Below are 11181 nucleotides of genomic sequence, written 5' to 3'. Positions count from 1 at the left end.
CCGAGGACTGCGTACACGTACACACACACACACACACACACACACACACACACACACACACACACGCACGCACGCACGCACACACACACGCACACAGCAATGCTCCTCACATTCATGGAACTCTCATCTTAAGCCCAAGCCCTGAGGCCCCTCCTCCCGCCCCCAGCCCATCACCCCGGTCACCCTGTCCCCCAGGGCCCCGCAGAGCTGCAGCTGCGGCTGGAGCTGCCGGCTCCAAGGGCCTCGAGGGCCTCGGGTGCAGGGCCCCCTGTGCCCGGAACAATTCCCCACCGCCGTCCTCACAGCACACAGACGGCCAGCCCCCACTCCGTGTCCAGCCGCCGCCCGCCAGCCCACGCCGGGATGGAAGCAGAGATCCAGCCACAGCCTCTGGAGGAGGTGCGCGGGGCAGTGGAGAGGGGCATGGTGAGGTGTGGGGAGGGGGACGTGGGGAGGGGGGCGTGGGGAGGTGTGGGGAGGGAGGAGGTGTGGGGAGGAGGGAGTGGGGGAACAGGGGAGGGGGGAGGTGTGGGGAGGTGGGACCTGTGGGGAGGGGGGGGTGTGGGGAGAGGGGATGTGGGGAGAGGGGAGGGGGTACGGGGGAGGGGGAGGTGTGGGGAGGGCGGATGTGGGAAGGGGGAACATGGGGAGGGGGACGAGGGGAGGGGAGAGGTGGGGAGGGGGAGGTGTGGGAGGGGGAGGTGTGGGAAGGAAAGGGCTCCATGTTTCAGGAAGTATAGAAGGGGCGTGCGGCTCTGTGGTGGAACTCTTGCCTGGCACATGGGAGTCAAGAGGTTTCGTCCCCAACACGAAGGGAGGGGAAGGGAGGGGGAAGGAAGGAAGGAAGGAAGGAAAGGAGGGAGGGAGGGCATAAGAAGAAAGAAAGAAAGAAAGAAAGAAAGAAAGAAAGAAAGAAAGAAAGAAAGAAAGAAAGAAAGAAAGAAAGAAGGAAAGAGAGAGAGAGAAAGAAAGAAAGAAGGAGAGAGAGAGAAAGAAAGAAAGAAAGAAAGAAAGGAGGGAGGGAGGAAGGAAAGAAACAAAAGAAGGAAGAAAGAAGAGAGAAAGAAAGAAAGAAAGAGAGAGGGAGGAGGGAAGGCAGGAGGAAGGAAGGAAGGAAGGAGGGAAGGAGGGAAGGAGGGAGGAGCTGGCACTGGTGGCCATCCTCCTGCAATGCTAGTTCATCAGCTGCTCAGCAAGTGGAGGTCTGAGGATCACAGTTCAAAGTCAGCCCAGGCAGACACATCTGAGAGTCGCATTTCCAGCAACTCCCAAAAACCTGGGCAAGGGAACTGTGGCTGCCATGGTTGAGTTCCTGCCTTGAGCAGCAACGCTAAGCAAGAGTGTAGAAGCCCCAGGACCAGCACACACATACGCACACTTACCCACACACACCCACACGCACATGTGCGCGCACACACACACACACACACACACACAATTCACAGTTGAGTGTGAACTGTGCCCAGGTAACAAATAATTCTGTAGTCCACACTCCATGTTCTATTTGGGATATACTTACTTGTTTCTCACTTACTTTATTTAATTTGAAATGTCAGGATCACTAGACCCCCGTGTTGTTCTTCTTGTTGTTTTTCTTTTTGTTGTTGGTCAGACCTGGGCTTGAACTCAGGTCTGGGCGCTGTCCTGAGCTTCTTCTGCTCAAGGCGAGCGCTCTACCACTTGAACCACAGCGCCCTTCCTGATCTTCCTGTGTGTGTGGAGCTGAGGAATCGAACCCAGGCCTCACGCATGCTAGGCCAGCTCTGTAGCACGGAGCCCCTTCCCGGGTCCTGCGCCCCACGTTTTCCCAGCCATGCCCCACTGTCTCCCTGCCTGTCCCGGCCCTGCTGACGCCTACTGTCATGTGGGGTCCCAGGAGACATACGACATGTCGGGCGCCCGCCTGGCCCTCACGCTGTGCGTCACTGAAGAGCGAGAAGGTTCCGAGGTGGATCTGGACGCCCTGGAGCGCATGTTCCGCCAGCTGAGATTTGAAAACACCACGAAGGAAAACCCCACTGGGCGGGTACTGGACTGGGGGGGATGGGCACGGGGGGGGGGCAGGGGCCACAGCGAGGCCTGGGCCAGAGCCCAGCTCAGCCTCACCTCTCTCCCTTCCAGCAATTTCTAGAAGAGATGAAAACATTCCAGGAGACCCTGGACGGCTGGGCGGAGCCGGTCAGCTGCGCCTTCGTGGTGCTCATGGCCCACGGGGACGAGGGGCTGCTCAGGGGGGTGGACGAGGAGATGGTGGAGCTGGACAACCTCTTTGCGGCCCTGAACAACAAGAACTGTGCGGCGCTGCGGGGGAAGCCCAAGCTGTTCATGGTGCAGGCCTGCCGGGGAGGTGAGGCCCGCCACACCGCGCCGCTCCGCGGCCTGCGCGCTACACCAGGCCCGGAGCTCGAGCCCAAGGCCGGGCGCTGTCCCTGCGCTCTGCAGCTCCAGGCCAGCGCTCTACCGCTGAGCGGCAGCCCCACGTCCGCCTTTCTAGTGGCTCATTGGAGATCAGAGTCTCAGGGACTTTCCTGCCCAGGGTTGGCTTTGAACCATGATCCTCAGATCTCAGCCTGCTGAAGAACTAGGATGACAGGCATGAGCCACCGTCACCCAGCTCCCCATGTTATTTTCAAGTAATATTAGGCTCCCACAAATCATACCCAGGTCAGGGCCTCAAACCACGGGTCTCCAGATCTCTGCTTCCCCCCAGGGCTGAGATGACAGGCATATGACGTACCCTTCATCCGTCATATCCTTCATCCATCCCTCCTCCATCCTGAGCCCCAGCTGAGAGCACACACGTGCGCGTGCACACACACACACACACGCGCACACACACACGCACCCCCCCCCGCCCTCCCCCCACCCCCCGGCGGCCCCTGGGCCCCTCTGACGCGGCTCGCTCCTCTTTGGTGTTCCAGAACACAGGGACCTCGGTGAAGCCATCGGCGGGGACCAGGTGGCCATGATCAAGCATGAGCACCCCCAGACCATCCCGACGAACTCGGACACACTGCAAGTCTACGCCACCATGGAGGGTACGCGCTCCCTGGCCGTTGGCCCGGGGTGGGTGGGTGCTCTCCCCCCTCCCCGCCAGCGCCCCCCCTCCAAGCGCCTCTCCCACCCCACCCCAGGGAACATCCCCTACAGGCATGGGCAGAAACGGTCGAGCTTCATCCAGACGCTGGCGGATGTGTTCACCAAGAAGAAAGGGCCCGTCCTGGAGCTGCTCACCGAGGTAATGTGGGGTGAAGGTGGCGCAAGGCCTGAGCAAGGTGGGACCCCAGCAGCCCCCCCTCCCCCCAGTCTCTCCATCCCCACCCCCACCCAGCCCAATCCCACCCAGACAAAAAAGAAACGGAAATGTCTGCTACTCAGGAGGCTGAGATCTGAGGATCGCGGTTCAAAGCCAGCCCGGGCAGGAACGTCCGGAGACTCTGATCTCCCATGAACCCCCAGAACACTGGAAGAGGCGCTGTGGCTCCGGTGGTAGAGCGCCCGCCTTTGCTGAGCAGCTGAGGGTGGGGCGCCCTGCTCCCCCCAGGGCCGGGTCCCCTCAGTGACACGTGTGATTGCAGGTGACCCGGCGCATGGCGGAGGCAGAGCTGGTGCAGGAAGGCAGAGTGAGGAAAGTGAAACCCGAAATCCAGAGCACCCTCCGCAAACAGCTCTACCTCCAATGAAACCCCAAGGCCAGCTGACAGCGCCGCCAGCCACCCTGCTCCTTCTCTGCGTCCCCTCCCAGCAAACCCCGCCCCGGCCAGAGCACGCCATGGATCGGCCATGGTCTCAGGTCCCAACTGAAGATGCGTCTTGCTTCCTCCTCCAACCCCTCCTGCACCCCACACTCAGCCCTCCCCGTGCCCGTGGCTCCCATGCCCATCCTCTTCCCTTCCCTGCCCCCAAGACTCCCCCCAGGGCCCCATCTGCTCTCTCCATCTCCATCTCCCTCCCCATCTCCATCTCCATCTCCATCTCCCTCTCCATCTCCTTCTCCATCTCCATCTCCATCTCCATCTCCATCTCCCTCTCCATCTCCATCTCCATCTCCCTCTCCATCTCCCTCTCCATCTCCATCTCCATCTCCCTCTCCCTCTCCATCTCCATCTCCCTCTCCATCTCCATCTCCCTCTCCCTCTCCCTCTCCATCTCCATCTCCCTCTCCCTCTCCATCTCCATTTCCATTTCCATCTCCATCTCCCTCTCCATCTCCATCTCCCTCTCCCTCTCCATCTCCCTCTCCCTCTCCCTCTCCATCTCCATCTCCCTCTCCCTCTCCATCTCCATTTCCATCTCCATCTCCCTCTCCATCTCCCTCTCCCTCTCCCTCTCCATCTCCATCTCCAGCTCCCTCTCCATCTCCCTCTCCCTCTCCATCTCCATCTCCAGCTCCCTCTCCCTCTCCCTCTCTATCTCCCTCTCCCTCTCCCTCTCTATCTCCATCTCCCTCTCCGTCTCCGTCTCCATCTCCATCTCCCTCTCCCTCTCCCTCTCCATCTCCCTCTCTATCTCCATCTCCCTCTCCATCTCCATCTCCCTCTCCCTCTCCATCTCCATCTCCCTCTCCCTCTCCCTCTCTATCTCCCTCTCCCTCTCCCTCTCTATCTCCCTCTCCCTCTCCCTCTCCATCTCCCTCTCCCTCTCCCTCTCCAACTCCCTCTCCCTCTCCCTCTCCATCTCCATCTCCCTCTCCCTCTCCATCTCCCTCTCCCTCTCCATCTCCATCTCCAGCTCCCTCTCCCTCTCCATCTCCCTCTCCCTCTCCATCTCCATCTCCCTCTCCCTCTCCCTCTCCATCTCCATCTCCAGCTCCCTCTCCATCTCCCTCTCCCTCTCCATCTCCATCTCCAGCTCCCTCTCCCTCTCCCTCTCTATCTCCCTCTCCCTCTCCCTCTCTATCTCCCTCTCCCTCTCCCTCTCTATCTCCATCTCCCTCTCCGTCTCCATCTCCCTCTCCCTCTCCCTCTCCCTCTCCATCTCCGAGCCCATACCCTTCCTTGCCTCTCCTCCTTCTCCTTCCATGTCCCTCTGCTGCCTCCTCACCGTCCCAGAACAGCCTCTCCCCACACCCAGGGAGCCACGCAATGTGGGGACGGGGGCCACCCCATCTCTAGTCTCCTCACACCCCGACGGGCTGCCCTCTTACCACAGATCCCCACTCCCACCCTGCCACGAACTACACGTTCCACAATGCTCCTGTGACCTGCCTCCTGGCCTCTACCACTGCCACTGCTCTACCAAGGGTCCCCTCCCCTCCACCCCTCCTCAGCACCCCCCACACACACACAATCATTCCTAACACTCCTTCCAGTTCATTCTGTCCTCTGACCCTGGATAAGCCAAATGCTGGGAATCAGCAGCAGCTGGAGGGAGGGAAGGGCTGTTGATGGACATAAGGAATGATCAATAAACAGCTGCTGAACGTAGCAAGACGTGTGTGGGAATCCTTGTTCAAACCACAAATCTGAGGCCGCACCGGCGGCTCACGCCTGTCACCCTGGCTGCTCAGGAGGCTGAAATTAGAGGATGCCATTCTTATGTCAGCCTGAGCAGGAAAGTCTGGGAGACTCTTAGCTCCAGTTAACAAGCAAAAACCCAAAGTGGAGATGTGGCTCAAGTGGTAAAGCACTAGCCTTGGTGGGGGGAGAGCTTAGGGACAGCACCCAGGCCCTGAATTCAAGCCCCAGAACCAGTACAAAACAAATAAGAAGGGGCTGGAGAGCGCTTGCCTTGTATGCCTGAGGCCCTGGGTTCGATTCCTCAACACCAAATAAGCAGAAAAAGCCGGAAGTGGCACTGTGGCTCAAGTGGTAGAGCGCTAGCCTTGAGCTGAAGAGCTGAGGGACAGCGCCCAGGCCCAGAGTTCAGGCCCCACGACTGAAAAAAATATTAATTAATTAATTAAACCATAAAACAGATATAAAGGAAGTTGTGGATTTGATTTGCCTTTGCTGCCTCCCCACGAGTCCATCACAAGCAGATGTGTTAGAAATTCGGAAAATGGCCAGGTCCTGCTTCTCTATCAACTAATTACCGTGTGCAGGGAAATGGATGGACCTAGAACAAATCATGGTTGAGGAAGCCACGCTGAGAGACAAAGGACGCATGTTCTCTCTCCCACACGGAAGCTACATCTACCACACCCCGCACATAATAAACCATCTCTGCGCTCACACGCACGAGACCAAGGCGGGTACTCAGGGCAGGAGCCACAGCACAACGCCTCGCTGCATCTGATCATATAAAATGACACTGACAGACATGAGCTTCAGGAAAGGGAAGCAAGAGGGTCTCGTGGGGTTTTCATTTTTTGTTTTTGATTTTGGGTTTGTTTTTTGTTCCTTTACCTGTCTTTGGGAGTGTAGGGAAGGCACAGAAATGGAGGAAGAAAGGGTGAACAAATGCAGCAGTGGTACTCACTGGACACCGTTTTGAAGATGGTCTATATAGCCAGGCACCAGAGGTGAGCCTCTGTGACCCCAGCGGCTCAGGAGGCTGAGATCGAAGGATCACCATGCCACGCCAGCCCCGGTAGAAAAGTCCATGAGACTCTTATCTTCAATAATCTACTCAGAAAAAGGCAGAAGTGGCGCTGTGACTCAAGTGGTAGAGCGCTCGCCTTGAGCACAAAGAGGCTCCAGGGACAGAGCACGGGCCCTGCAGACAAGACTGGAAAAAATAAATTAAATTCACATCAACAAAAAAGGATCCCTACAACTTGGGGGTGAAGGGCTGGGTGTGAACAAGGAACAGGGTAACATTGTTCAAAAAGATATGCACTCCTCACCCAACTTGTATAACAGTAACCCCTCTGTACAATAGAATCATAATAATGAAATAATAAAAATATTGATGTTGTATACAATTGTTCCCTGTCCAGAATATTCCCCAGGAGGCCTCTGACCATGGAATAGTGCCTTGCCCGGCACGTGGGAGCTCACCAGGCCCCAGGAACACACATACGTAACCAGGGAGCCACCATTTCCAGCCTGGTGCCAGTGACAGACATGACTAATCAAATCACAGTGAACAAAGATGCATCCTGGAAGTTGCTCTCTGTTCTGCATCCAGGAAGTGGCACCTGCCGGATTATTTGTATCCTCCCCAGCCATGACTTTTATTTCCTGCCAGTCCTGGGGTTTGAACTCAGGGCCTGGCTCTGTCCCTGAGCCGCTTTTGCTCAACACTGGCACTCTACCCCTTGAGCTCCATCTCCACTTCCAGACTTGTGGTGGTTCGTTGGAGGATAAGCGTCTCATGGACTTTCCTGCCCCAGTGGGCTGGCTTGGAACCGTGATCCTCAGAGTTCAGCCTCCTGAGTAGCTGGGATCATAGACGTGAGCTGCCAGAGAGAGCCCAGCAACATATTGTTTAATGCGTGCTGAGTGAGTCCCCCAGTATTGAAGATGTGACTTCGATGGGGTCTTATGGAGCAGAAGTCCGAGGGCTTCTTGTCCGCATGAAGGATGCTCAGTGGATTCCTGCCCTTGGGATTTTACTAAAAGCAGATTTCCTTCAAGCACACTGTGTGGGGGAGGGGCCAGGCGTCCTGGAGCCAGTCCCGAGCCTGAACTGAAGGCCTGGCACCCGCCCTTAACTTTTTCACTTAGAGCTATTGCTCTACCCCGTGAGCCACAGCTCCACTTCTCGATATTATTTTTCCGTAGTTCATTGGAGATAAGAGTCTCATGGACTTTCCTGCCTGGGGCTGGCTTCGACCCACGATCCTCTAGATCTCAGCCTCCTGAGGAATGAGGATGACAGGCGTGAGCCGCCAGCACCCGGCTTTGAAAATCGAGGACACACACTGGTCCACCTTCATTCTGATCGGTTGGTTATACAGAAGGACTGTATTGCAAGTGTTGACGAAATTGCTCTGATAGCTGATCAATCGAGAGAAACGAGGTCACCCTCACCCTAACGCATTAAACTAATCCCCTAATAACCATGATCCTCACGGATTCCCCCCAGGACATCCAGGCAGGGGAACCGGCGCTCAAGTGAGTTCTCTTAGCTTCTGACAATTGTGAGACTCAGGGGGGACAGAGGGGGGAGGGGAAGGAAGAAGAAGAGGAGGGGAAGGAGGAAAGGGAGGTCTGAGCCTTTCTGATGGGGCTGCCTACAGCCACGGCGTCATTTCCGTTTCCAGTGCTTTCTGTTTCCACCTGCCAGCGCCCCTCGAAGCAGCTGCGCTCAGCTGATCAGCAAGGCCATCCCAGAGACAGGGGTGTGGATGCACATGTCCCTGCTTTTCCACCAGAACTTCTAGGGCCTTAGCCAGGCGCTGGTGTGTACTCCTGTCACCCTAGTTACTCAGGAGGGTAAGATCCGAAGATCATGGTTCAAAGCCAGCCCAGGAAAGAAAGTCTGTGAGATCCTTTTCTCCACTCAATCACCAAAAAGCCTGAAGTAGAGCTGTGGCTGAAGGGGTAGAGCGCCAGCCTTGAGCAAAGAAAAGCTCAGGGACAGCGCCCAGGCCCTCAGTTCAAGCCCCAAGACTAGTACCAAATAAAAAAAAAAAAAAAAAAAACGTTTAGGGTCTAAACCAGGCACTGGTGTCTCTTGCTTCTAATCCTAGCTACTCAGGAGACTAAGATCTAGAGGTTCATGTTCAAGATCTCCTTCAGGCAGAAAAGTTCACATGACTCCACCTGCAGAATAACCAGCAAAAGGGAGAGATGGAGCTGTGGCTCAAATGGTAGCATGACACCCCTGAGTGACAAAGTTCAGGAACAGTGCTCAGGCCAATTTCAAACTTCAAAATTGCCAAGAGAAAGGAAGGAAGGAAGGAAGGAAGGAAGGAAGGAAGGAAGGAAGGAAGGAAGGAAGGAAGGAAAAGAAAGAAGTTAACAAGAGAGGAGGATTCAGGCTGTTATTCAGCTGTAACTATCATTTTCTTTCTTTGGTGCCAACACTGGGGCTTGAACTCCACGCCTGAGCTTCTCTCGTGGGGCTTTTTGTCTTGAGACTTGAGCCACAGCTTCACTTCTGGCTTTTTGATAGTTCATTGGACATGAGAGTCTCGTGGACTTTCCTGCCCAGGCTGGCTTTGAACCGTGATCCTCAGATCTCAGCCTCCTGAGTAGCTGGGATGACAGGCGGGAGCCACCGGCGCCCGGCTTGTCCTGGTGCACTGGGAATTTTAACCGGATGAAAGCTACATGAAATGCCTTATCTTGAACTCCACCCCTAGGAATGTTTGTTTACTGAGGAGCTGTTTGTGGTAGCCACAAAGGATGAACTGGAAATTTCCCTGCAGCTCCTCGGAGGGAGCCGGGCTGCATAAACACAGGTCACACCTCCTGTGAGATATTACACAGCATTAAAAATAATGAGTCGATGCATATGTATCTCTCCGCTTGGAGGAACTCCATGAAATACGTGCTGCCCTTCAACAAACAAAAAGCAAGCTCTGAAAACACGTCGACGGTACATTCTCCCAGACAAAGTGGGGTTTGTACAAACACACACACACACACACACACACACACACACACACACACACACAAATAGTCTACTGTTAGCATTAATTACATGAGAATGGATGGATAGATAAGACAGGTGGACAGATGGACAGAATGATGGATGGATGGATGGATGGATGGATAGACAGGCAGATGGACAGATAGATATAGATGACGGATGAGAGAGAGAGAGAGAGAGAGAGAGAGAGAGAGAAAGAGAGATGGGTGGCCAGGTAGATGAACAGATAGATATAACATTATCTTATGTAACAGATCCTGAAGAGGAGAGGCATTGGTTAAAGGGAGACAAAGGAACAAGACGGTAAAAATAAGTTGCACCAAAGTAGACAAGATACCAAGTTATGTAGTGCAAAGCTTTAGTCCCAGCCACTTAGGAAGCTAAGGCAAGAAGAATGGACAACGTGGTAAGCTCCAATACCAAAGAAGAGGCTGGGCGCCGGTGGCTCCCGCCTGCCATCCTAGCTACTCAGGAGGCTGAGGCCTGAGGATCACGGTTCAAAGCACCAGCCCTGACAGGACTCGTCTCCAATGATCTCCCCAGAAAACTGGACGCAGAGCCGTGGCTCTAGGGGTAGAGCACCAGCCTTGAGCTGAAGAGCACAGGGACAGCGCCCAGGCCGAGTTCACACCCGGGGATTGGCACCAAAAAAGAAAGAAAGAAAGAAAGAGATGAGCCGCCAGTGCTGAGCAGGACAGAAGCTCAGACCTCAGCCTGGCGCCTGGGGAAGTGGGGATTGCAGGGGGGAGGGCAGGGCTGTGGAGGGTGGGGGGGAAGGGCCGGGCCCGGGGTGCAGGCTGGGCTGGGATTTCACTCTCAGAAGAGCAGGGGCAGAGGAGGAAGGGAAGGACTCGCGTGGGCAGTGAGGATTCCAGCTATGGGCCAACCCTCCATCACCTAAGCTGTCCTCACAGGACCCCGGTGGGGACCAGGTATATCAATGAGCGGAATGCAAATGCTGGGCAGGCAGAGAAGCAAAGGCCCTGGGCCTGCTGGCTGCCAGATGCAGGAGATAGGCCTGTGATGATGACATGGAGGGCAGGGCTGCGTGTGGGATGGGTTTCTTCATGGCCAGGGCGGGGGGAGGGGGAGGAGACAGAGAGGGAGAGAGAGAGACAGAGACAGAGAGGGAGAGAGAGAGACAGAGACAGAGACAGAGACAGAGACACACAGAGAAAGACAAAGAGACAGAGAGAGAGAGGGGAGGGAGGAAGGAAGGAAGGAAGGAAGGAAGGAAGGAAGGAAGGAAGGAAGGAAGGAAGGAAGGAAGGAAGGGAAAGAAAGCAAGAAAGGAAGGAAGGAAGGATGGAAGGAAGGAAGGAAGGAAGGAAGGGAAGGAAGGGAAGGAAAGGAAAAAAAGAAAGAAAGATCACCTGACTACTAAAAACTGGATTAACTGTCACAAGTGCAAAGCAAAGTTCATGCACAATCCTTCCCGAACACTTCGTTTCCCAGCATAAATTAATGTGCATGCTCACGCCTGTAATCCCATCTACTTGGGAGGCTGAAATCTGAGGATCGGGGTGTGAAGTCATCATGGGCAGGAAGTCGGTGAGACTCTTGTCTCCGATGAACCACCAAAGAGCTGGAAGTGGTGCTGTGGCTCAAGTGGTAGAACTCCAGCCTTGATATATATATATATATATATATATATATATATATATATATATATATATAAAATCTCAGGGACAGCACCCA

At 55.2% G+C, this 11181-nt stretch overlaps 1 protein-coding gene across 1 annotated transcript; it reads left to right on the top strand.

Moving 5' to 3' along the window:
* Positions 1-363: 363 nt before the first annotated feature.
* On the top strand, positions 364-3683 carry LOC138817656 (caspase-14-like). Its single transcript, XM_070008177.1, has 6 exons — positions 364-399; positions 1877-2026; positions 2122-2347; positions 2922-3038; positions 3135-3238; positions 3579-3683. Exons 1-6 carry the CDS (start codon positions 364-366, stop codon positions 3681-3683), a joined length of 738 nt encoding a protein of 245 aa, XP_069864278.1.
* The last annotated feature ends 7498 nt before the right edge of the window (positions 3684-11181 follow it).

Source organism: Dipodomys merriami, unplaced genomic scaffold, assembly GCF_024711535.1.
Source record: "Dipodomys merriami isolate MVZ:Mamm:240054 unplaced genomic scaffold, mDipMer1.0.p SCAF_70, whole genome shotgun sequence".
Taxonomy (NCBI): domain Eukaryota; kingdom Metazoa; phylum Chordata; class Mammalia; order Rodentia; family Heteromyidae; genus Dipodomys; species Dipodomys merriami.
Note: the sequence above shows the minus strand (reverse complement) of the source record. Positions and strands in the feature narration are given on the sequence as shown.

Coding starts and splice junctions, on each gene's coding strand:
- LOC138817656 (XM_070008177.1), top strand. CDS start 364: ATGGAAGCAGAGATCCAGCCACAGCCTCTGGAGGAG. Junction 400..1,876: donor AGCCACAGCCTCTGGAGGAG/GTGCGCGGGGCA, acceptor GTGGGGTCCCAG/GAGACATACGACATGTCGGG. Junction 2,027..2,121: donor AGGAAAACCCCACTGGGCGG/GTACTGGACTGG, acceptor TCTCCCTTCCAG/CAATTTCTAGAAGAGATGAA.